Here is a 27,558-nt window from a genome sequence, read left to right as displayed (position 1 = left end):
TTTGCGGCTGAGCTTTTTATGATGTTGGGCTCCCACATCCCTGTACCTCCCTGTTTTTCCATCCTTTTCTCAGCTAATACCCTAAATTGCGCTATCGTTTTCCAGCTCTCTCGTTAGAACCTCCCTGTTTTTCCATCCTTTTCTCAGCTAATACCCTAAATTGCGCTATCGTTTTCCAGCTCTCTCGTTAGATATTTAGAAAGGACATTTTAGGTGCTGGACCTACCGTTTAAGTAAAATAAATAAAATAAAGGTGTCCACTTTTAGCAGTTAGACTTACCAAAGTTCTGATTTATTGTGTGTTAATTGTATCCCCAATATGGCACTTTGTGTACGATAATCCATCATCTCTATAACCAACTTCTGAAAGTTTAATCAGGAAATTATATTGTGATGAATAAAATAATCGTGTTCCTTGCCAGCTTTGTGCTGTGCAATCTTTTGGCAAGATTTCACATTGAAATCAGCGTACCTAAACAAGTTTCAACAATTCATATCCTTGTGTGCAAATTCTCCGTACTTCAGATGTATAAATTTGCCTAATTTACTCTTTTGATGTGCAAAGAACACAGATGAAACCCATAACAATCTGGCTGTCCCACAGGTTCTTAATAATACGCAAGTATACAAGCTCGTAACTATTCTCATGGATTGGCTTTCTGCATCTGAAGGGAATGGGGGCGGAGACAAATCATTATCCATGGATAAATTACCCACTAACTGTTTTCAGGAAAAGTGTGCCAAGGTATGTGTGTTACAACATAATGTATGGTTCTCCCCCAGACCTTTAATTAAGTGCAGTCTAACTGAGTCCTGTACCATTTAAGGCTTTTACACGTTCCTAACATTCATGTTAGCTAATTTACAATTGCTTTGTGCTGCCATCATATAAGGATGTTTAGCTGGGTCTCCTTGTCAAATAGGGTGCGAGTCACAAAGGCTGTTGTCAGCTTTATCTTCTGATTCCCCCATACACATTTCGCCCTGCCGAGCATCCGGACAGTCAGTAGTAAGAGGGGACATGAGAAGCTGTAACACTCTTCAGGCAGCGACTTCTCTTTCCTAAAACACAAGAATCGGGCAGTAGGAATTTAACCAAATCTGCCTTTGGGGCTGAGTCAGGAGGCCATCATACAAATTAGATGGTCTAGCTATCAGCGAATTTGGCCATTGTATATCTAATTTGTATGTCCTTTTGAAAGGGGTATTCTAGTTACAGTACTCTAAGATTTCCATTGATCACCAGAACAGTGCTTGATTGTCTCCCAACAGAATAGAGCGGCAGTGTGCATGATCTACATCAGCTCCTTTTATCTTCTAGTACAGAGCTCAACTTTCTCGGTTAGTCCCATAGAGGATGAATGGAACAGTGGTTGGATATGCAAACTGCCATTCTTTTCTTACAGGGGACAAAAGTGCATTGTTTGAGCGATTTAGTGGGGAGTTTCAACGGTCGGATCCCCACTTATCTAGAAGTTAGCACCAATTCTATGAATAAGTTTTATTTTGATTCTGAAATACACATTTATGTGTATATACTAGAGATTTATCTTATATTCATTAGCTTTGTTGTAGCCATGCATCAGTTTCTTTTTTAAAAAAAATATATTATAATTAGTGATGAGCACAAGTGCTCATTACTCAAGTTTGCCTAGGGTGCTTGGGTATGCTCAGAGTACCCCGGGTGCTCAAGTGACATGTTCGTGTCCTGCAGGCACATGTTTAGCGGCTGTTAGACAGCAAGAAAACATGCGAGGATTGCCTGTGTTTGTCAGACAATCCCTGCATGTTTTGTGGCTAACAGCAGTAAAGCATGCTGTGAAGACATGGGGAAGGGGGGGGGGGGGTCAGCAGTTGCTCTAGTCCTCTAGCTGAAACCGCATGGACTAGGGCACATCCCACCTGCTCTTTTTATTTACCATAGGCATAATACTACTCAGATAAACAATAAAACAGTGTGGCAATACTTTACTGAACCACAAAACAGGCAAATAACACCTAGAGCTGTCCCAGCAAAATACCCAAGATGGCGCAAAATTACAGTCTCACCCTTCCGCTGACTCTCCGGGATAAGAGCAGCTGTGACTTCAGAGCTTCCAGGACTGACTACCCCACCTTTGGCACGCACAGAGGAGGTAACGACAAGCTTAGGAAACCAACAGTTCATTGAGGTACAAGGCCAGGTGACTGGAGGGCCACAACCTGGCTACTCCAAACATCTTCATGGAGCCAGGTGACTGGTGGGTCCAAATCTTGACTACCCCAAATGTATCCATGGGTTCAATGATGGTCAGTGGAGCAGATTTGTATTCTTTCAGCCAGGGCTGGGGTCCCCTAAGCTGACATCTGTAGAATGTCAAATCTGTTTTCCTTGTGATGGAGCGATGATCTGGCAGCTGTCCTTTTAAAGGGAACCTGTCACCCCCAAAATTGAAGATGAGCTAACCCCACCGGCATCAGGGGCTTATCTACAGCATTCCTCAATGCTGTAGATAAGCCCCCGATGTATCCTGAAAGATGAGAAAAAGAGGTTAGATTATACTCACCTGGGGGAAGGGGGGCGGTCCAGTCCGGGGCCTCCCATCTGCATAGGATGACGTCCTCTTCTTGTCTTCACGCTGTGGCTCCGGCGCAGGCGTAGTTTGTCTGCCCTGTTGAGGGCAGAGCAAAGTACTGCAGTGTGCAGGCACTGTGCCTCTCTGACCTTTCCCGGCGCCTTTGCACTGCAGTACTTTGCTCTGCCCTCAACAGGGCAGACAAAGTAAGCCTGCGCAAGGCCGCAGCATGAATACAAGAAGAGGACGTCAACGTAAGAAGATGGGAGGCCCCGGACTGCAGTGGGACCGCCCCTGGGTGAGTATAATCTAACCTCTTTTTCTCATCTTTCAGGATACATCAGGGGCTTATCTACAGCATTACAGAATGCTGTAGATAAGCCCCTGATGCCGGTGGGCTTAGCTCATCTGCGATTTTGGGGGTGACCGGTTCCCTTTAATGTGTTTCTGGCTGTAGTTTTGTAAAGAGTCTTTGGTTCTTTTGGATTTCTGGATCTTTTGAATAATTAGATGTTTTGTTATGGAGGCATATTCCCTTTTTATAGTTCACAATTGTTGTCCTTCAAGCCATTATACATAGGGGAAGGGGTGATGAGGTTGGAAGGGGTGATGAGGTTAACTCACATTGTTTGATTATTTATAGTTTATCCTTCAATGCTTGCAAGTCAACAAACTGCATGGCCTGGTATAATGTGTAATGAACATATCAGCAACTCTCATTGTTCATTGACTCTGCATCCCTGTTTTGCATAAATAACTGTCCAGTAAACTGTAGGAGCTGATATAAGAGGTAAATAACAACCATTCATCAATTTACAAATATCAATTCAACCTACAAAAAAGTCAACTTAAAGATAACAGTCAATGCCTCCTGGCTTACTGAAAATAGATGTCTGGATAATTAAGATTAAATTCTGTGTCATCAAACATGCGGCCACGGGACTCAAACATGTCGCTCGAGCACCCTCGATACTCTAAGCGTAGTGCCGGAAAAGATGAGAGCTTAGCGCCAGTGCCCACACCAGAGGGGGATACACAACCCATTACCTATAGGTTGTGAAGGGGTTAAGTTTCCTCTTGGCCTTCTTTTTAGACACCTGAACATTCCCAGATCCCTTAACTGGTTCCGCATAGGACATACTTTGCAGACCGCTCACCATCCTTGTCACTCTTTACTGAACTTGCAGTTTTTCTGTGTCTTTTTCAAAATGTGCTACGCAGAACTGGACACAGAATTCCAGATGAGGTCTGACCAAAGGGGATAATTACTTCGCATAATCTAGACTCTATGCTTCTCAATACATCCCAGAACTGTTTGCCTTTTTTGCTGCTGCATCACACTGTTGACTCATGTGCAGTCTGTGATCTCCCTAAACTACCCTAGTGCATTAAAATTAGTGATATTGACCCCCACACTTTTTACATCTCCAGGGAAGTTGTAATTAGTAGGAAATGTTATTTTCCTATTTTATGCTGTCTATACCTAGGGTTCATTTTAAAGTAAGGTGTGTCCAAAACATATGGTACTTTGAACTCCACCACGTGTCATACCTCAGTGATCACTGACCTGGTATCATCAGTGATGTTGTTGCTGTAGCTAGCTATTAACCATGGTGAACATGTATCGTGTCACATGCATCGTAGGACAATAGGGGACTAAAGCGGAAACTGTTGGCATTTTGTTTTTATTGGTTTTGTTTTCAATTTAGATGCCAAAATCTACTGTGTATCGGTTTTATTTTTAGTTTTGCAGGTATAATGACATTTACAACACCTTAATGGGGTCTGACTCAGGGACTTCAGTCAATAAAACAATGATTCTAGGGCCCATTTACCTCCATGTGCAGTGACTAGCCAACTACTGTGCAGGGAACTGCAGCAAGGCTCTTTTCGTGTGTCTGGATCTCACCCGTTACTGTGAAGTAGCAGCAGCGGTCATCTTGAATTGCTGCTCCTTTGTTCAGATATTAGTCATGGTCCTGGCTGCTGGATCTTACCTCATCACTCAGAGAAAGCACAACACAACAACATGCCGTCAGCTAATACTTTCTGAAAACCCATGTATGTACATTTTTGGTGCAGCCTTCAAGGTAAAGGTCTCTTATTTTCTTTTCTAGGTTTTGCCTGTTCTTGTTGAGCAGTTTCAGTGGATGCCATTGGTCAATAGTAAGCTACATTTTTCTTTCATGAGGTTCTCATATTGGACATTGAGGCAACTTGAAAACCGAACACAGGTTAGGAATTATGGTTTATATTTTTATTGTTGCGAGCCAATTTAATATTTTCTTTTTGTAGTGGTTTATTTATATACTGACTAATGTTAGTGCATAGGACTTCTTTGACAATTGCCCAAATCAATTACAGTTAATTTCTTCTTCTCTTTTTTTTTTCATTACCATAGTCTACTTTGACCTCAACCATAAGGCGTCTTGGTGAGGAAACATTTAAAGGAGTAGCCTATCACCCTGGGGAAGAAAGTATGATGGAAGATAAGCCTCGATCAGTGGCCTTCTTTAAAAGCAACAATTTTCCACTAAGATTTATATCAACTCTAGTCATACTTAAAACTGTTACACAAGGTAAGGCTCGTTAAACCTGAGTCTTTATTTCCTTAGTGTAACTTCACCTTCACAAAACTTTTTTGACTTGTCATCGAAACATGTTAGATTTGTTTGATGGGGGTTAAGGCACTGAGATTGACAGATTTCTAAAATGAAGTCGTAGTTGTGCTTAGATGATGGCCGCTTTCTCCTGATGCTGAAGACGGGCTGATAGCGAGAGATTCACCAGAAAAAGAGCATAAAGCATTTCAAAATTTTTGTGCAATGTGAAGTTGTATTAAATTTATGCAGCCATTGGTGTTTTCACGCCAGTTACAAACTGCTCCACCAAAATGGGCGGAGCTGGGGAGGAGTCAGGATGGGGTGTGGCTACATCTGCCAGTCAAATTCATTACAAGTGGCTGTGTTTCTCACATTAGAAATGTCAGCAGTACCTGACCTGACATTTCTTGCAAGGCCCATGGAGGTGAAATCCACTAATGAGATGCACTGAATTCATTAAGTGGCCTCTTATGCAACAAAACATACACAATGCAAGTCTTAATGAATTGGGGCCATAGACTTTCTATTGAGTCTGCCTTCTGTGTTGGAGGAGCGCAGCTCTCAATTGATCACTTCTGCTAGATAGTTTTAGCCATTGTGGGGGGCCTTGGCACTCAGACTCCCTCCAATCCAAACATTTTGATATGACTGTGGAATTTGACTACTGGTGAAGACCAGTTATTACCATGTTCTTACTGCTAGGGCCCAGTAGGAGAAGATTGAGTGGCCCTAGTCTACATCTGTTCATGGTTATTGTACAATTAAAAATAATTTCCCAATTTCTCGCCCTGGTTCTGCCAATCATTTTGTCCACACAATCAATTCTCTATAAAATATACTATAAACTTTGCCCAATTACATGATTTTTTTTAATCTACATTGTCACATTCATTCTAGTTGACTACCTTGCCCAGGCATTGGATTCGCTTTGCATGGACCTGAAAAGTGATGAGGGAAGAACTCTGTTCTTGGAGTACCGGGCAGTGCCCATCGTTGTCGATCTTTTACATGTCTCAAACAGGGGACTTATTTCCAGCGTTCTTGATATTTTACTTCAGCTTTCCATGGAGACTAGTAAGTAAATATCACCAATGGGGTATGAACAGGGGGCTTCAGTTAAGGTATTACGGACACACCCTAGGCATCAATCCAGGAAAATCAGCAGGAGATATTTAAATGAAAATGTAGAACCAGGTCTAAAATAATTTTAGGTGTGAAAATAACAACTGAAATAAATTCTTCCTAAAGGACATGAAGTATTTCAGGGAGCCTATAAAGGTTGCATGTATACTGGGAATAACATTGCTTATGAACTTACCCTCAGTAATTATTCTTAAAGGGAATCTGTCACCCCAAAAATCGTATATGAGCTAAGGCCACCGGCATCAGGAGCTTATCTACAGCATTCTTTAATGCTGTAGATAAGCCCCCGATGTAACCTGAAAGGTAAGAAGAACAGGTTATATTATACTCACCCAGGGGCGGTCCCGCTGCGGTCCGGGCCCATTGGGCGTCGCGGTCGGGGTCCGACGCCTCCTATCTTCATATGATGACGTCCTCTTCTTGTCTTCCTGCCGGTGCTCCGGCGCAGGCGTACTTCGTCTGCCCTGTTGAGGGCAGTGCAAAGTACTGCAGTGCGCAGGGGCAGGGCCTCTCTGACCTTTCCCGGCGCCTGCGCACTGCAGTACTTGGCTCTGCCCTCAACAGGAGCCGTGGCAGGAAGACAAGAAGAGGACGTCATCGTATGAAGATAGGAGGTGCCAGACCCGGACCGCAACGCCCATCGGACCCGGACCGCACCAGGACTGCCCCTGGGTGAATATAACATAACCTGTTTTTCTTACCTTTCAGGATACATCGGGGGCTTATCTACAGCATTCCAGAATGCTGTAAATAAGCCCCTGGTGCCGGTGGCCTTAGCTCATATACGATTTTTGGGGTGACAGATTCCCTTTAACTGGGACACTCCTGATAAAATATTAAAAGGGCAACGATGAGCTGCTTTTATTCTGCACTATCCCCTCACTTAACCCTTTTCATTTTTCTCAGTCGCCCATGACCGCACTACCAGAGAGAGGGGATCCGCCCTTCAGGGACATTAAACCTATAGGATAAAAGGGCGGTACCTCTCTCCTGCGTCAGTTTGGTTTCCTGTCCCTGACAGGGAACCCTCTAGGATCGGTACCTGAAGATCCGGAGCCGGCCAGTCGAGCTACGATGGCGGGGAGGCCCCTGTCACGGCTGGTGCGGTGTCCGACGCCGCTACTTCTGGGTCCGAAGGGTCTGCAGAGTGCGTGGAGGGAAGCGCGGCCACCTCCCCGGATTGGGGTAGGGGCTTCAGGGACCCGGTGTGCCTCAGCGCCAAGCGGAGGCACTTCCTGATTCGGAGCGGCCGGCACAGTGTGTGAGGTGCACCAAGATGGCTGCCGCACCAGATCTAAAGGTAACTACTTCCGGGTCCCGGGCAAAGCACGCATGCGCAGAAGGAACAGGGGATCAGCGCTTCCCTAGGACGCAGCCCTGGAGGAGGGGGTTGATCGGCGCCAAGAATTACTATTTAAAGATCGCTGTGGAGTCGCTCTTTGCTGCATACAGTCCCAATAATGGAGGACAGCGATCAGCAGCTCCAGCCGGCGCAGCCTTTACAGCCGCAGCAGCGTCACCACCAGCGCAAGCCAGATGCGCAAAAGAAAAGACCCTCTGCCGGCACCCGCAGTACCCGCTCCAGCAGCCATGCCACGTCGCAGAGTAAAGCCTCCAGTATGGCTAACCAGCCGACACCATCGACTTCGGATCTCATACAGGATCCTATACCTCCTCCAGAACCGGTACCTGTGGCTGCGCAAGATGGGTGAGTGATCTTCGTGAAAGTTCACCAAATAATTGGGGTCCCCTTTTCCGTTTATTTTTAGGCAAGAAAAAGAACGGAGAAAACTAAGCATAGATCCTGCCCCTTATGCAGAAAACCCTTGTTGCAAAACTGGGATAAGAAATTGTGTGGTTCCTGTATAGGACAAGTTCTTTGTGAAGAAACCCCTAGTTTCGCCTCTGAATTACGATCCGTAATAAGATCAGAGGTAGAAACAGCATTTAAATCCCTTTTTTTATTCTACGCTCAAATTTGTTGTGCGTCGGGCGCAACCGCGGCGACGCATGCGTCATGCGCCCCTATATTTAACATGGGGGCACATGGACATGCGTTGTCTTGCGTTTTGTGACGCATGCGTCTTTTTTGGCGCAAGCGTCAGGGCGCAGAGGACGCAGCAAGTTGCATTTTTTTTGCGTCCAAAATCGGCCAAAAATGGACGCATGCGTCACAAAACAATGCAAAAAGGAGTGGGAGAAACCAGAAAGAAACAATTCATCTGTGCCCTCCCTTAAAAGGAAATATACCTTTGAGGAAGAGGCTTCTACGTCATGGGATAAGGCCCATAAACTTGACGTAGCCGTAGCCAAAGCGTCAAAAAAGTTTGCATTGCCCTTTGAGGACATGGGAACTCTGAAAGATCCCCTCGATAAAAGAGCCGATACCTTACTTAAAGGGGCCTGGGAATCGGCAGGGGGATGTTTAAGGCCTGCAATAGCAGCCGCGTGTACTTCCAGATAGCTAATGATCTGGATAGACAACTTAGAGAAACAACTAAGAGATGGGGTATCTAGGCATAAAGTGATTGAATCAATTCCCATGATTAGAGGGGCGGCAGCCTTTTTGGCAGACTCGTCAGCCGATTTAATCAAACTCACTTCGAAATCGGCAGCCTTATCTAATGCAGCTCGTAGGACGCTATGGCTAAAAAGTTGGCCGGGCGACCTACAGACTAAACAAAAACTCTGTTCAATCCCATGTGAGGGTAAATTGTTGTTTGGGGAAACCCTAGATGACATTTTACAAAAAGCCGGGGATAAGAAGAAGGGGTCCTTTCGGAGTAGGAAGTTTTTCCGGAGACGTCCCCCAAGGGAACAGAACAGATGGGATGATGGAAAAAGAAGAGATAGGGGTTTCCTCTTTGGTAATTCCCCAAGAGATAAAAAGACCCCTAAGTGACACCTCCCCCAGGGTGGGAGAGAGATTGTCCCAATACCTTCCGGCCTGGGAAAAAATCTCAACCAGTACTTGGATTTTAAACTTGATAAAGATGGGACTTCAAATTAACTTTACCTCCCTTCCCCCCCAAAACTTTGTGATCACCCCACTAAAACCCTCACCCCAACAACAACAGGCCTTGGAACAAGAAATCTCAAAGCGCATAAGCAAAGACGTCATCCAAGAAGTTCCCCTACTGGAAAGAGGGAAAGGGTTTTTTTCCCCACTATTTCTGGTTCCAAAACCGGATGGTTCCTTCCGCACAATAATATATTTACGGAAACTAAACAGTTATGTAAGGAATCAGACCTTCAAAATGTAATCAATAAAATCAACAATCAAAAACCTGTTTCCGAACTGCTTCATGATAATGTTGGATCTCAACGACGTGTATTATCAAGTCCCCATCCACAAAAACTCCCAGAAATACCTCAGACTAGCAGTAGTCATTGGAGGAGAAATAAAGGAATACCAGTACAAAAGCCCTTCCATTTGGCATTTGTGGCACCCCGTATATTTACCAAATTGGTAGCGGAAATGATGGTCCATTTAAGAGAAAAAGACATTCTAATAATACCATACTCGGACGACTTCCTAATTGTCAGCAACTCAGCCCAACACTGTCGCCAGCAATGCGACAGAGTAGTAAAAACTCTAACGGAGTTAGGCTGGCTTCCAAATCTCCAAAAATCAAAGCTAGAACCGACCAGGGTTCAAGAGTTTTTGGGCCTAACTTTGGACTCGATGACACAGGAATGTCGTCTTCCAGACCAGAAAAAAACAAAAAATATTAAATCTTGTGTCAAGAGCTTGCTCAAACCCTCATATGACCTTGAGAGGGGCGATTTCACTACTGGGGTCCCTTTCTGCATGTCTTCCAGCAATACAGTGGGCACAAGTCCACACTAGAAACCTCCAGTGGGATATTCTGAGGAATCAGATTACACTGGAGGGACATCTAGAAGGACACATGACTCTAAGTTCAAACACTATTCGTTCCCTAACCTGGTGGTTGGATTCCAACAACCTATCAAAGGGGGTTCTGTGGGTAATAAACATATCTCGGATAGTGACCACGGATGCCAGTCCATTGGGGTGGGGAGCTCACCTGGGCAACAATATCACTCAGGGAGTCTGGACAGATCAAGAATACGGGGTGTCCTCAAACCAAAAAGAACTTTGGGGCAGTAAGCCGCACTCTATCATCCTTCCCAGCCTACAGGGGCATCACGTCCGGGTTTTTTCGGACAATCAGGTAGTAGTAGCCTACCTGAACCACCAGGGGGGGACCAGATACCAAGCCCTAATGAAGGCCTCTTCCCAAATTTTCACCTTAGCAGAAAAAAACTTCCTATCCCTCTCTGCGTTACATATAAAAGGGGTGGAGAACCAAAAAGCAGACTTCTTAAGTCGTACCCGGTTAAAACAGGGGGAATGGACACTGAATCAAGGCGTCTTCGACCAGATCACCAAACTATGGGGGGTCCCTGTAATAGACCTCTTTGCCAGCATAGAAAACAGGAAAGTGAGGGAATTCTGGGGTAACACTACAAGACGGGGTCCCAGTTATCAAGATATTAGAATTTCTACAAAGAGGGTTAGATATGGGTCTCTCGGTAAGCACCTTAAAAGTGCAAATAGCGGCTTTAGGTGCATTATACAGTGAGAATATTGCCGCGAACCCATGGGTAATAAGGTTTATTAAAGCTGCTGTATGTTCTAAGCCCATAAACATAAAAAAACTACCAACCTGGGACTTAAATTTAGTCTTGTCAGCTCTGACAGAACCCCCGTTTGAGCCCATAGATTCGATACCACTTAGAATCCTATCACTTAAGACGGCCCTTCTCATGGCTCAAACATCTGCCCGTAGAATAAGTGATCTCCAGGCTCTATCTGCAAATCCTCCCTTTACGCAAATCATGGATGATAGGGTAATACTAAGAACAGACCCCGCTTATCTACCCAAGGTTGCTTCCAATTTCCACAGGTCCCAGGAAATAATCCTTCCTTCCTTCTGCCCAAATCCAAAAAATAAGAAAGAGGAAAGATTCCACACATTGGATGTGAGAAGGTGTCTAATACATTACTTAGAGTGCACCCAACAGCATAGGAAGGAAGGGTCTCTCTTTATCTGTTTTCAGGGACCTAGGAAAGGACTCAAAGCCTCCAACAGCACAATAGCTCGCTGGGTAACTGATGCGATAGCCCTGGCGTACTCATCCACTGGAAATACAGTTCCTGAAGGGCTAAAAGTACACTCTACAAGAGCTATGGCGACCTCCTGGGCCGAAAGGTCGGAGATACCAATAGACAAAATCTGTAAGGCGGCCACCTGGTCATCACCTTCAACCTTCTTTAGGCACTACCGCTTAGACCTAGCCTCTTCGTCTGACTTAACCTTCGGAAGAAGGGTCTTGCAGGCTGTGGTCCCTCCCTAAAGCAATAATCTCTGCAATTCTCTCTTGTAGTGCTGTCATGGGCGACTGAGAATAAAATAGTTACTTACCGATAACGGTATTTCTCAGAGCCCATGACAGCACCTGCTTATTCCCCCCTGTCACGTGTGCGGTGAGCACCTTATTATACGAAGTGTGTGTTTTTGATTTTAGACACGGTGTAATCCTGATAAGCAATATGTTAAAATTGTATATTTTCCTGTTGTCACTAACCTGGAGGACCTCTGATGCTCTGTAAACCAAACTGGCGCAGGAGAGAGGTACCGCCCTTTTATCCTATAGGTTTCCTGTCCCTGAAGGGCGGATCCCCTCTCTCTGGTAGTGCTGTCATGGGCTCTGAGAAATACCGTTATCGGTAAGTAACTATTTTATTCTCTGTCTTAATTGTAATGAACAGCTTTTGACAATTGTGTAGGAGATACAGTACACAAGAGCCTAAAACGGTTCATTAGTCCATGGAAGTAGTTTTATGGTAAATTCTGAATCTTAATTTTGGATAAAAAAATCACTTTTAAGAACAAACATGGGATTCTTTTGAAGTGTGTAGAGCGGACATCTGCTGAAATGCCAACTTTCTCTTTACCTTCTCTCTTGATAGCTTTCATCAACTTAAGATTAATGCTTACAGTAGACTTAACTCATTGTGACTTTTGTAATTGCAGATCATTAGTTTTAGGTAGAATTTTTGTTTTCACTTTATTTTCATTTGTGTGATCTGCTGCCAGTAGAATATAAATGGCAATGTAAATATAGAAAACGTATGGACTCTGAGTGTAAAAGGGCCCAATAATGATCGCCTCATGGCGACTGTTTTACAGTGGGCAGAGAAAATGTCTAAAATGTAATGGGTGTATGAGGAGATCGCCTTTCTTTACCTTTATTAATTGTTCCCACTACAGCAGGATTTTCAGTGGGTCATCAAAAAAGATTTCCTGTACCATTCTCTGATCTTTTACAGCTACATTTGTTCCTGATCTGTTCACACATCTGGACAATTCAGTGGCCCAAGCAACAAATGTTTCCTCTTACAAAATGACATGATGTACAATCTGACAAAATCGGAATCACATTTTACTATGTCTACTTTGATGAACAAAATAAATATTTTTGACTTGAACGGAGAAAGATCTTTGCTAGTATATAGTGTCTATATGGTTATGACAGCAATATAAGGCCAGTTTTGTACACTTTTGTTGGCCTAAAGTGCACCTCTAATCACAAAAAAATCTCAAAAAATCTTTAGAAGAACCAGAAATAAAAACACTTTGTATTATCTCTTCAAACAAAAAAATGCTTCTTTCTGTCCTTGGACTCCTTTCCTTCTCCCCTGCCACCTTTACTGAACCCTTATCCTGAATTCGCTGCTGAATCCTGAGATTAGAGGCTGATTTTTCCTTCACTGCTACTCATAAAATCTATAAAGAAGAAAGGCGAAGGAAACAATTTAAAGGGAACCTGTCACCCCCAAAATCGAAGGTGCGCTAAGCCCACCAGCATCAGGGGCTTATCTACAGCATTCTGTAATGCTGTAGATAAGCCCCCGATGTATCCTGAAAGATGAGAAAAAGAGTTTAGATTATACTCACCTGTGGGGGCGGTCCGATCCGATGGGCGTCGCGGTCCGGGGCCTCCCATCTTCTTACGATGACATCCTCTTCTTGTATTCACGCTGCGGCTCCGGCGCAGGCATACTTTGTCTGCCCTGTTGAGGGCAGAGCAAAGTACTGCAGTGCGCAGGCGTTGGGAAAGGTCAGAGAGGCCCGGCGCCTGCACACTGCAGTACTTTGCTCTGCCCTCAACAGGGTAGACAAAGTACGCATGCGCCGGAGCCGCAGCGTGAATACAAGAAGAGGACATCATCAGAAGATGGGAGGCCCCGGACCGCAAACGCCCATCGGACCAGAGGCGGACCGGGACCGCCCCTGGGTGAGTATAATCTAACCTCTTTTTCTCATCTTTCAGGATACATCAGGGGCTTAGCTACAGCATTAGAGAATGCTGTAGCTAAGCCCCTGATGCTGGTAGGCTTAGCTCACCTTTGATTTTGGGGGTGACAGGTTCCCTTTATGCTTGAAAAAGGCCGGATGTGCGGCCGAAACGTTGCTATCGTACCATGGCTGGAATAAAGTTCTTTTCTATTGGATAACACCCGTTTGGAGCGCTGTTCTTCCGTTTCTGCTGAGGTTCCCATTAAGTGACATACACCAATGCTGCTGCATTGTACTGATTTACTTTTAAGTTCAGTGCTAAAATGTCTTTATAGAGATATGTCTATATATCTCCAGAATCTGTCCTTTCCTCAACCGTCAATCTACTAAAATGCTTGTGCATGCCCTCATCATCTCCCGCCTTGACTACTGCAGCATCCTTTTCTGTGGCCTACCTGCTAACACTCTCTCACCTCTCCAGTCCATCCTTAACTCTGCTGCACAACTGATTCATCTCTCTCCTCGCTACTCCTCCGCTTCCCCCTCTGCAAATCTCTTCACTAGCTCCCATTCCCTCAGCGTATGCAGTTCAAATTACTAATACTGACCTACAAAGCCATCCATAACCTGTCTCCTCCATATATCTCTGAACTAATCTCCCGATATCTTCGTGATCTCCGGTCCTCCCAAGACCTCCTTCTCTCCTCCACACTTATCCGCTCCTCACCCAACCGCCTCCAAGACTTCTCCCAAATATCCCCCATCCTCTGGAATTCTTTGCTCCAACACGTCCGACTTTCAACCACATTCGGATCCTTCAGACGGAACCTGAAAACCCACCTCTTCAGGAAAGCCTACAGCCTGTAATGACCCCGCTGCCTCCTCACCACTACCGAAGCTACCGCCTCACCAACACCGGAGCTGCTGCAACCCTCAAACCTACTGTTTACTTCCCCACCATCCTGTAGAATGTAGGGTCACAAGGGCAGGGTCCTCGCCCCTCTGTATCAGTCTGTCATTGTTAGTTTGCTTACTGTAAGTTATATCTGTAATTTGTATGTAACCCCTTCTCATGTACAGCACCATGGAATCAATGGTGCTATATAAATAATAATAATATAGATTCAAATTGTTAACTTCACTGAGGGATCAAATTTAAGCTGCTGACCATAGAATTTTGTAGAGAGAAGGAAGAAACTTCAGTGACAGAAGGGCACAGGCACATACGCTCATGCCGCTGCTTATAGTAAGTGTTTTATCTCACCTCAGTGCTGGATTTACTCCTTCAGTCCTCTGTACTACTGTGTAATGTCTTCCTTGATGTTGAGCCTTCTGATGCTATGTTACAGATAGGGGGTAGAATCCACTCTTCTCTGTGTGCAGTATATGGAAGTTTCTACTACTGGCTCAGAAAAAAACTGACTATTCTAACTGAAAACTGCAGATGGAAAAACTGCAAAAGTCTTTAGTCTCCATATAGTTCAACAAGTAATTCCATTATAGATAGTAGCACACAGAAAAAGCCTAAAATATAATATGTTACTCCATTTTATTCAGTGATCAGACAAACCATAATGAGGTCCTGGTTATGGGGGACTTTAACTACCCGGATATTAACTGGGAAACAGAAACCTGTGAAACCCATAAAGGCAACAGGTTTCTGCTAATAACCAAGAAAAATTATCTTTCACAATTGGTGCAGAATCCAACCAGAGGAGCAGCACTTTTAGACCTAATACTATCTAATAGACCTGACAGAATAACAAATCTGCAGGTGGTTGGGCATTTAGGAAATAGCGACCACAATATTGTGCAGTTTCACCTGTCTTTCACTAGGGGGACTTGTCAGGGAGTCACAAAAACATTGAACTTTAGGAAGGCAAAGTTTGAACAGCTTAGAGATGCCCTTAATCTGGTAGACTGGGACAATATCCTCAGAAATGAGAATACAGATAATAAATGGGAAATGTTTAAGAACATCCTAAATAGGCAGTGTAAGCGGTTTATACCTTGTGGGAATAAAAGGACTAGAAATAGGAAAAACCCAATGTGGCTAAACAAAGAAGTAAGACAGGCAATTAACAGTAAAAAGAAAGCATTTGCACTACTAAAGCAGGATGGCACCATTGAAGCTCTAAAAAACTATAGGGAGAAAAATACTTTATCTAAAAAACTAATTAAAGCTGCCAAAAAGGAAACAGAGAAGCACATTGCTAAGGAGAGTAAAACTAATCCCAAACTGTTCTTCAACTATATCAATAGTAAAAGAATAAAAACTGAAAATGTAGGCCCCTTAAAAAATAGTGAGGAAAGAATGGTTGTAGATGACGAGGAAAAAGCTAACATATTAAACACCTTCTTCTCCACGGTATTCACGGTGGAAAATGAAATGCTAGGTGAAATCCCAAGAAACAATGAAAACCCTATATTAAGGGTCACCAATCTAACCCAAGAAGAGGTGCGAAACCGGCTAAATAAGATTAAAATAGATAAATCTCCGGGTCCGGATGGCATACACCCACGAGTACTAAGAGAACTAAGTAATGTAATAGATAAACCATTATTTCTTATTTTTAGTGACTCTATAGCGACAGGGTCTGTTCCGCAGGACTGGCGCATAGCAAATGTGGTGCCAATATTCAAAAAGGGCTCTAAAAGTGAACCTGGAAATTATAGGCCAGTAAGTCTAACCTCTATTGTTGGTAAAATATTTGAAGGGTTTCTGAGGGATGTTATTCTGGATTATCTCAATGAGAATAACTGTTTAACTCCATATCAGCATGGGTTTATGAGAAACCGCTCCTGTCAAACCAATCTAATCAGTTTTTATGAAGAGGTAAGCTATAGACTGGACCACGGTGAGTCATTGGACGTGGTATATCTCGATTTTTCCAAAGCGTTTGATACCGTGCCGCACAAGAGGTTGGTACACAAAATGAGAATGCTTGGTCTGGGGGAAAATGTGTGTAAATGGGTTAGTAACTGGCTTAGTGATAGAAAGCAGAGGGTGGTTATAAATGGTATAGTCTCTAACTGGGTCGCTGTGACCAGTGGGGTACCGCAGGGGTCAGTATTGGGACCTGTTCTCTTCAACATATTCATTAATGATCTGGTAGAAGGTTTACACAGTAAAATATCGATATTTGCAGATGATACAAAACTATGTAAAGCAGTTAATACAAGAGAAGATAGTATTCTGCTACAGATGGATCTGGATAAGTTGGAAACTTGGGCTGAAAGGTGGCAGATGAGGTTTAACAATGATAAATGTAAGGTTATACACATGGGAAGAGGGAATCAATATCACCATTACACACTGAACGGGAAACCACTGGGTAAATCTGACAGGGAGAAGGACTTGGGGATCCTAGTTAATGATAAACTTACCTGGAGCAGCCAGTGCCAGGCAGCAGCTGCCAAGGCAAACAGGATCATGGGGTGCATTAAAAGAGGTCTGGATACACATGATGAGAGCATTATACTGCCTCTGTACAAATCCCTAGTTAGACCGCACATGGAGTACTGTGTCCAGTTTTGGGCACCGGTGCTCAGGAAGGATATAATGGAACTAGAGAGAGTACAAAGGAGGGCAACAAAATTAATAAAGGGGATGGGAGAACTACAATACCCAGATAGATTAGCGAAATTAGGATTATTTAGTCTAGAAAAAAGACGACTGAGGGGCGATCTAATAACCATGTATAAGTATATAAGGGGACAATACAAATATCTCGCTGAGGATCTGTTTATACCAAGGAAGGTGACGGGCACAAGGGGGCATTCTTTGCGTCTGGAGGAGAGAAGGTTTTTCCACCAACATAGAAGAGGATTCTTTACTGTTAGGGCAGTGAGAATCTGGAATTGCTTGCCTGAGGAGGTGGTGATGGCGAACTCAGTCGAGGGGTTCAAGAGAGGCCTGGATGTCTTCCTGGAGCAGAACAATATTGTATCATACAATTATTAGGTTCTGTAGAAGGACGTAGATCTGGGGATTTATTATGATGGAATATAGGCTGAACTGGATGGACAAATGTCTTTTTTCGGCCTTACTAACTATGTTACTATGTAAATGTATGCATACCAAAAATATTTTGAGATGCATAATTACACAATAAATAATAACAATTAAAAGTTAATAGTTAAAACAAGAAACAATGAAAGCCAAATGAAGGCCAATGAGAGACACAAAAGAGTGAAAATAAGAAAACTGTAGAAAGGCTAGCCACCAGGTATCAGAATAGTACCAAGGAGTGATAACAGGTATGTATACGCACATATGTATAACCACAAAGATCATTACAATGCAGTTCTGTGAGTTAGATGTTTAGAGATTTGGTGCAATGTAATGCACAAAAATATAATGAATAGTGAAGAGATAAAGATGCATTACAATCATACTAATCAGACAAAAATTATAGAATGTGTCACCACATTGGCCTCCACCTCGGACCCGGAAGCACCTATGTACAGTCATGGCCAAAAGTATTGACACCCTTGCAATTCTGTCAGATAATACTCATTTTCTTCCTGAAAATGATTGCAAACACAAATTATTTGGTATTATCTTCATTTAATTTGTCTTAAATGAAAAAGCACAAAAGAGAATGAAGCAAAAAGCAAAACATTGATCATTTCACACAACTCCAAAAATGGGCCAGACAAAAGTACTCAGCCCTCAGCCTAATACTTGGTTGCACAACCTTTAGCCCAAATAACTGCGACCAACCGCTTCCGGTAACCATCAATGAGTTTCTTACAATACTCTGCTGGAATTTTAGACCATTCTTCTTTGGCAAACTGCTCCAGGTCCCTGATATTTGAAGGGTGCCTTCTCCAAACTGCCATTTTTATATCCACAGGTGATCTATGGGATTCAGGTCTGGACTCATTGCTGGCCACCTTAGAAGTCTCCAGTGCTTTCTCTCAAACCATTTTCTAGTGCTTTTTGAAGTGTGTTTTGGGTCATTGTCCTGCTGGAAGACCCATGACCTCTGAGGGAGACTCAGCTTTCTTACACTGGGCCCTACATTATGCTGCAAAATTTGTTGGTAGTCTTCAGACTTCATAATGCCATGCACACGGTCAAGCAGTCCAGTGCCAGAGGCAGCAAAGCAACCCCAAAACATCAGGGAACCTCTGCCATATTTGACTGTAGGGACCGTGTTCTTTTCTTTGAATGCCTCTTTTTTTCTCCTGTAAACTCTGTGTTGATGCCTTTGCCCAAAAAGCTCTACTTTTGTCTCATTTGACCAGAGAACATTCTTCCAAAACGTTTTAGGATTTTTCAGGTAAGTTTTGGCAAACTCCAGCCTGGCTTTTTTATGTCTCGGGGTAAGAAGTGGGGTCTTCCTGGGTCTCCTACCATGCAGTCCCTTTTCATTCAGATGCCGACGGATAGTACGGGTTGACACTGTTGTACCCTCGGACTGCAGGGCAGCTTGAACTTGTTTGGATGTTAGTCGAGGTTCTTTATCCAACATCCGCACAATCTTGCGTTGAAATCTCTTGTCAATTTTTCTTTTCCGTCCACATCTAGGGAGGTTGGCCACAGTGCCATGGGCTTTAAACTTCTTGATGACACTGCGCACGGTAGACACAGGAACATTCAGGTCTTTGGAGATGGACTTGTAGCCTTGAGATTGCTCATGCTTCCTCACAATTTGGTTTCTCAAGTCCTCAGACAGTTCTTTGGTCTTCTTTCTTTTCTCCATGCTCAATGTGGTACACACAAGGACAGAGGTTGAGTCAACTTTAATCCATGTCAACTGGCTGCAAGTGTGATTTAGTTATTCAAAACAGGAAGGGAGAAATGAAGAGGCATCCGCACCACTGAAAACGAACTCACAACGAACAATCCAAGTAATGGACCTCTGCTGGTCTGCTTCTGATATCGGGTGCTGTAGCCGCAAAAGTATAAGGATGTGCATATAAAATGTAAAGAAACACGGCAGCACTCACCAATCTTCTATGCAGGTAACTTTATTGATGCATAAATTTCACGGCACGGGGGTGTGTTCCAAGGTAATGTGAGGGCTGAACGACGGCCGTTTCGCACCTAACTGGCGCTTCCACGGGTTCAATCAGTGAACGGACGTGATGCCTTAAGAGTGCAGATCCCCGCACCCTCCTCCGGCCTCCCTCCGCCCACTGACAATACAAACATAAAATCACAATAAAACTTTTATAAAAACAACGTTAAAGTATATCGACCCCCTTTAACTGTATATCAGACACATAATGAGTTTGGGTCCTTATAAATTGGAGCCTGCCCAATATCTAGACAGGTTAGACCCGATGGATCCCATTTACATCACAGAGGAATAGAGAGAATGGCTTTAATTGTCATGTATAATACTTTATTTGTATTAGTGGAAGGTACAGTTTTTTACATGCTGTCTGTTGGAGTCAGTACATATAGATAAAATCAATGCGCATATGACACGTTTTGCTATATTTAATGGGGCCGTAGTTGTGCTACTGCCTGTCGGAGAGGTCTGGCAGGTAAGAATATTGTGAGCTATTGGTATATACTCTTTCTATAATAGAGGGACCGTCGGTTACCTGTTTATCTCCGCCACGAGTCAGCAAGTTTAAATAGGGAAGTTAATCTTCGCTAGTATTAGTCATATTGTATTCGTATAACGCTTTGCTACATGTGTACGTTTTTTAACGTTGTTTTTATAAAAGTTTTATTGTGATTTTATGTTTGTATTGTCAGTGGGTGGAGGGAGGCCGGAGGAGGGTGCGGGGATCTGCACTCTTCTTAAGGCGTCACGTCCGTTCACTGATTGAACCCGTGGAAGCGCCCGTTAGGTGCGAAACGGCCGTTCAGCCCTCACATTACCTTGGAACACACCCCCGTGCCGTGAAGTTTATGCACCAATAAAGTTACCTGCATAGAAGATTGGTGAGTGCTGCTGTGTTTCTTTACATTTTATGTGATTTAGTTATTGCCAACACCTGTTAGGTGCCACAGGTAAGTTACAGGTGCTGTTAATTACACAAATTAGAGAAGCATTACATGATTTTTCGAACAGTGCTAATACTTTTGTCCACCCCCTTTTTTATGTTTGGTGTGGAATTATATCCAATTTGGCTTTAGGACAATTCTTTTTGTGTTTTTTCATTTAAGACAAATTAAATGAAGATAATAATACCAAATAATTTGTGTTTGCAATCCTTTTCAGGAAGAAACTGAGTATTATCTGACAGAATTGCAGGGGTGTCAATACTTTTGGCCATGACTGTACATATAAGAGAGCTTTTTCTGAAAAGTCACCTAATAAGATAGGTACACTCTTTCTTTTTGATATTTCCGTGAGTATATGAAATTAAGGGCTCCTTTTCACTTGCGAGACATACGTCTGAGTCTCGCAGGTTAAAACCATCCTCTGGCGCCGGCACTTCGGAGCGGAGCGTGCAGCTCCATGTGTTGCTATGCGGCCGCACGCTCCGCTCCGAAGTGCCGGCGCCAGAGGAGGGTTTTAACCTGCGAGACTCGGACGAATGTCTCGCAAGTGAAAAGGAGCCCTTATAGTCTCTCTCGGTGCTGGTGAATGTTCTGTAGTTAATCATCCTCTGCATAGAAAGCACACAGTACTTTCTAGATGAAAGTTGAAGCCTAAACCATCTGTGTTATATTTTGGAGAGTCCCATGTTTCTCAACTTATTTTCAACTTTTAGAGCATGCATTGTGCACTATTCTTAACATGTATTCAACATAGAATAACCTTGCATCAGATTCTTGTAGACTGTGAGCCCTCATAGGCAGGGTCCTCTCTCCTATACCAGTTGTGACTTGTATTGTTTAAGATTATTGTACTTGTTTTTATTAGGTACAGTAGATCTCTCCTCACATGTAAAGCACATGGAATAAATAGCGCTATAATAATAACTAATAATAATTCAGTGGCACCATGAATGTGGGATGTAGTTTACTACCTTTTTCAGGATTCCCATACATTTATGAAGAGGGACATTTGAAGAAGTGTTGAATTATAATAGAAGTTGCAGGGGTAGACAACAGTTTATAGGTTTGGCAATGTGATGGTAATGGCAGTAGTAGTAATATCTAGTAACAATGTTGTCAAAGCATGCATAGTCACCATTTTGTCGTAGTCAGTCCCACAACACATTTAGCCTTTAACAAAGACAATGGCGAAAAGGACCCCATTTTTAATGCATATGGGTCAGTATCCATTGTTCTCAAAATTATTTTCAATTGTATATTATTTTACAGGGTCTCTTTTGTAAATTGCAGGATTTCTGCAGCCATTCCTAGAGTCGTGTAGCACTGAATCTTTTTTCTGCACGTGTGCCGCGTTGCTTAAAGATGCCAAAGTTGATGTGCAAATACTTGAAAAATTAAGCATTGTTTTGCAGAAGCTCTCCAAAGTCAGGTATGTTGTCTGATGGACGTTGAGCATTTGTTAAAGACCTTTATACAGCCTAAAAAGTGGTTTGTAAAGATCGTTTTCAAGCCACTAAAGAAACAAATCATGAGCTCTGAATCTGCCAAATTTATCTACTGTTTTCTTTTGCCACATCTCCCAAAATCAATGACATCAAAAGAACACTACCCAATGAACTATCTACATATTAATTATTTTTTTTCTTTCATTTCCAGGAGTAATAAGAAATTGTTTGAAATTTTCAGCATTCCTCAAGTGATCCAGGAGTTACAAAGGACAGCGAACCCAGATCACGCCTTCCTCGTCATTAACCTAAACTCCATCCTCTTCCACTTGGGTTTTGCTAAGACAAGGGCTCTCTCACCTGCAGCCAGCATTGATCATTAACTAATGCTGAAATGAAGGGCGTTTAGCTCCTTTTTTTGTGGAAGAATGCATATATCATAGCGATGTGAAATGACCGTGTGCTGCTGTATAGATTGTTGAAAATATATTTACTGCAGTGTATTTTCCTGTTACAGGGGAACTTCTGCACTTGTGCAATAATGTTGTGTACGTAGAAATGTTTTTATTTTCGTTAAAGGATTTTCCACTTACAGAAAAGTGGTGTCAATCGAACACAAACATGTAAAATAACAAAGAAAGATAAATATAACCTTGAATAAAAAGAATGTGTAGGAACACTGCAGTACGTAAATAAATAGGATACAAACATGGATAGTAACACAGCATTCGCCCTCCTGGGTCCTGCTCAGGCTCTTTGCCATTCCTCCAGCTTCTGTGTATTGGCTGCAGCAGTCACACCATGTCAGTAGTGCACAACACCGCTGTAGCCAATCATTGAGCTCAGCAGCTCCTCCCACTACTATCAGTACAGTTCGAGAGCTCAGTGATTGGCGGCAGTGGTGATGTTTGCTGTAGTGTGAGCATCATCACTGCAGCTGAATAATTAGCAGGAGTGGTGAGGCAGTAAAGGATCTTGGGAGGGTGGTGATTACTATTTGTGCCTTACTGGTTTACAAGTGTTTGGGCACCACACTTTTAAAAGTTGAAACCCCATTTAAAGCTTTCGATGGAACAAAGATCCCATAAATTCCATTCATTCTAATCCACTATATTGATATTTGATGTCGTGTATACCGAAGTGATGTCTTTTCTTGTTCTTGGTCTTAAATTGTTACTTAAAAGTAAAACTTTTTTGTGTTGGCTGATTATTTTAGGTCTACCCTATGGGATGTTATGTCCATACAGATTGGCAAACATTGTCCTTTGGCTTCTTTGTTGCGCTACAATGCGAAACCGCTATATAGCGCAATGCTGTCTGATCGGGGCAGGCGCAGTACAAGCCAGCTGTCACTCATCATCACGGAAGTGCTCACTATTCATTCTCACTTTAAATTGTGCTGACAATCTTTGGCAGCGGCATTTTAAGTAGTGTAGTCCAGCATTAGCATCCGCTCAAGCACCTAACCGTTCATGCAGAGTGCTCATGGGTTGCCTTGGCAGACAGGGAAGCTTCTGAAAGCTGCTATCTTTAGAACTTCTCTGAAATTCAATCAGAAACTGGACTCTGAGGCTGTGAATTTTACTATGTACTGCAACAAATGACCAAACTATTGCAGCTTGTGTAGTTAAAAATAAAAAAAAAATTAAAAATATAGAAAAACTTAATTCAATTCTCTATACCTTTTCAGAATCCCAAAATTAAAAGTATATTCGTTATCACTAATTTGTAAGAGTCATTTTGTGATTGCAGCACTTCCTCCTCCTCAAAATGTTCAATAAACAGTGATCAAAACATTGCATGTACATAAAAATGTTATCAATGAAAACTTCAACTCAGCACACACAAAAAAAGCTGTCACAAAGTTTCATCGATAGAAAAAGAAAATCTGAATTTTGTTTAATCCACAAAAGTAATTTTTCAAAATGCAAAATATATTAAACTTAATTTCATTGGCTTGGATTTGGCTTCACATGGGCCTGGAAGTGGAGGGGGTCCCATGCCAGCTGGGCAGAGGTGGATTATATACACCTGGTTACAAATTATGCAAATTGGATTTAAGTGTTAAAAAGATTAATTTTTTTGTTTTTCAAATAAAATCATGGATGGTATTGTCTCGGGGCTGTTTGGATAACAGTCTCAAACATCTGTGATAATTACCGTAGGTAGCCATGTGAGACCAGTTAAAGGAAGTTAAGAAGTTGGTCTACATAATTAAGCAAGCCACAGGTTTCAAGCAATATGAAAAAGAAATAATGCAATGCTTTAGACAAGGTAAGAAAACATTACATATTTCACAAAAAGTTAAATGTGAAATACAGCTCTGGCAAGAATTAAGAGGCCTTCACAATTTTCTGAAAATCGCTATCTCTACATGTTTGACAGCCATTCCATTCAAGTGTCAGTTGAATTCCAACCAGAGTACACCTCATTCTACTTAATGTGCTTCTGATTAGGTGATCACCTGAATCAAATCGTATTTAACAAGGGAAAGTATAAAAATCACTGCTGTGGTGTTCACAATCCTCCTGCAATAGGACAAGCTGGATGGCAAAACAAGTGCTAGTAATATCCCAAAACAAGTGCTAGTAATATCCCAAAAGTAATAGGAATGAAAAAATAACTTTTAACCATGTCAAGGGAGTTGAAAAGAAAAGTCTTGAGTGAGGAAAAGAAAGGCTCAATTCTGGATTTACTAGCAGAGGGATACAGTGAGCGTCATGTTGCCTCCATCCTTAAAATTTCAAAGACGGTACAACAAGGTCAAACAGCAGACATTGGGGACAATAAAGCTACATACCGGCAGACAGCGAAAGCGACTCTCCACTGACCGTGCTGACCATTATCTTATTCGAATGTCACTCAGCAACTGCAAGATGACAAATGGATTGGCAAATGGCAGCTGAGGTGAAGTGCACGGCAAGAACAGTTTGTAACAGGCTCCTGGAGGCAGGACTCAAATCATGTAAAGCTAGAAAAAAGCCTTTCTCAATGAGAAGCAAAGGAGAGCCAGCCTGCAGTTTGTGAAAGACCATAAGGATTGGACCATAGACGACTGGAGTAAGGTAATCTTTGATGAGTTTAATTTTCAGCTTTGCCCAACACCTGGTCGTTTAATGGTTAGACAGAGACCTGGAGAGGCATACAAGCCACAGTGGCTTGCACCCACTGTGAAACTAAGTGGAGGATTGGTGATGATCTGGGGATGCTTCAGCAAGGCTGGAGTTGGGCATGTTAATCTTTGCGAATGATGTATGAATCGAGCCGCATACAAGGTTATCCTGGAAAAACACTTGCTTCATTCTGCTCAGGCAATGTTCCCCAACTCTGAGGACTGCCTTTTCCAGCAGGACAATGCGCCATGCCACACAGCTAGGTCAATCAATGTGTGGATGAAGGAGAACCACATCAAGACCCTGTCATGGCCAGCTCAATCTCAAGACCTGAACCCCATTGAAAACCTCTGGAATGTAATCAAGAGGAGGATGGATAGTCACAAGCCATCAAACAAAGAACTGCTTAATTTTTTTCACCAGAAGCAGTGTGAAAGACTGGTGGAAAACATGCCAAGAAGCTTGAAAGCTGTGATTAACAATCATGGTGGTTCTACAAAATATTCATTTCTGAACTCTTCCTGAGTTAAAACATTAGTATTGTTGTTTCTACATGAAAAATAACTTATTTTCTTTGCATTATTTGAGGTCTGAAAACACTTTCTTTTTTATTTGTCGATTTCTCATTTGATGCAAATAAATACACCATTTTTAGCTTTACATTTCGGAGACATGTCAGTAGTTTATAGAATAAAACAACAATTACATTTTGACTCAATAAATATACCTATACAGAGAAAAATCTGAGAAACTGGCAAAAATTAGCAAAGTTTTCAGAGTTGTATGTACTACGATACAGGCATAATGAGGAACGTTTCTGCCAGACACATTTACCGGATTTAAAGAACAGCTGCTAAAATACCATTACAAAACAGCATACAGGTATTTAAAGCTGCTGGTACCTCTGGAGTCCAGCAATCCTCAAGGTGTAGGATCCTCCAGAGGCTTGCATTTATCCATAAACCTACTATTTGACTACCCCTAAATAGTGCTCACAAGCTGGGTATTGGACCCAGACATGCATGAAGACTAATTTTAAAATAACTACTGCCGAGGTCTAGGCAACCTTGAATTGTCCAGAAGGATGAAGTAGTGTATGGCTACCATGTCCTAAAAGACTGTATCGTCAGCAATGAGGGTAACAGGTCTTGTTTTGAGCCAGAATCATGGGGAGAGAGCTGGCAGGACCCTTTAGTATCCCTGAAGATGTGAAAATGACCACGGCAAAGTATATACAGTTTCTGAATGACCAGTTTCTTCCATGGTACAAAAAGAACCGTGCCAGCCGAAGAAAATCATCTTCATGAATGACAATGCACCATTTCCTGCTGCAAAGAATACTTCTGAGCCATTGACTGCTATGGGCATAAAAGAAGAGAAGCTCATGATGTGGTCACTATCCTCCTTTGACCTCAACCTTATTGATAACCTTTGAAGTATCAAGCAAACTATCTATGAGAGGTGGGAAGTTGGGAAGAGCGAACCCGAACTGTAATGTTCAGGGTTCGTACCAGACCAAACTCCAAACATGGACTTCTAAATGGAAGTTCGTGTTACTGTTTGGGTTCACAAGCCAAATAAAGCTTGTTAAAAGGCTGCAGTACAGCCAATCGATAAGCGTCAAGGCTGTGGATACTTCCGGCTCCATCACAGCCATGCCAAGTATTGATATGGCTGTGATTAGCCAGAGCACCACATGGCCTGGCCTGTGTTAGGGCCAGATTATTTCTTGTACTGCCATTCTGACTTTACAACAGGCTGGTAAGCCACCAAACTTTAGAGTACAATAACAGCCTGTTGCAGCATTTCCGTAATACAGCCTGATGTGTGCTGCCCTAATAGCCTGGTGCAGAGTGCCCTTATGCAGTTTCTTCTCTATCGGGACTTTTTTATGGGGAAAAACATGAGTATCAAATAGGGGATGTAAACAGGGCTGTTGTGGTGATCGTGTAGTTCCTGCAGGGACAGGACATGGTTGAGCTGTTTCAAACATGTTGAGGTGGAGTTGTTTTGGATGGCTGAGAGTGCCTCCAGTTCCTTTACATTATCTTTCACCCAGTCCCCTGCAGAGTTGGCACCTGAGGACCTTGGGCATTTTTCTTCCACCTCAGGCCCTTGCAAATCAGCCAAGCAGTCTGAGCCCAAAGTCATGCAGAAGTCTCTTCTGCTTTTTGATGACTCCGCTGACTTGGGTACCATGGCCCATCCACCTGGTCCTGCCCCAAGAGTGCAGTGATGCCTAACCACTTGTTATGTTGAAGGATGAGTAAGAGGAGGGTTAGTGTACACAGTTAAAGACCGCCACAGCATATCTCAGAGGATGACAAAACAGGTGCCAACTGCTACATCTTTCTGCAGTATACAGACTGGCAAGGAGGGCAAGGGTGAGGAGTAGGTGCAA

General features: G+C 42.8%; 1 protein-coding gene across 1 annotated transcript in view; it reads left to right on the top strand.

The window, feature by feature from the left end:
* Positions 1 to 23,765, top strand: part of CCDC138 (coiled-coil domain containing 138) — a 125,522-nt gene extending 101,757 nt beyond the window's left edge. The window contains exons 10-15 of the mRNA XM_069757556.1: positions 605 to 745; positions 4,673 to 4,789; positions 4,957 to 5,134; positions 6,056 to 6,232; positions 21,890 to 22,028; positions 22,256 to 23,765. Of these exons, the coding sequence (XP_069613657.1) occupies positions 605 to 745; positions 4,673 to 4,789; positions 4,957 to 5,134; positions 6,056 to 6,232; positions 21,890 to 22,028; positions 22,256 to 22,427 (924 nt within the window). The 3' untranslated portion in view covers positions 22,428 to 23,765. The remainder of the gene's footprint in view (positions 1 to 604; positions 746 to 4,672; positions 4,790 to 4,956; positions 5,135 to 6,055; positions 6,233 to 21,889; positions 22,029 to 22,255) is intronic.
* The last annotated feature ends 3,793 nt before the right edge of the window (positions 23,766 to 27,558 follow it).

This window comes from Ranitomeya imitator, chromosome 3 (assembly GCF_032444005.1).
Source record: "Ranitomeya imitator isolate aRanImi1 chromosome 3, aRanImi1.pri, whole genome shotgun sequence".
Lineage (NCBI taxonomy): Eukaryota > Metazoa > Chordata > Amphibia > Anura > Dendrobatidae > Ranitomeya > Ranitomeya imitator.
The sequence above is the reverse complement of the archived record's forward strand: the minus strand, read 5'-3'. Positions and strand labels throughout refer to the sequence as shown.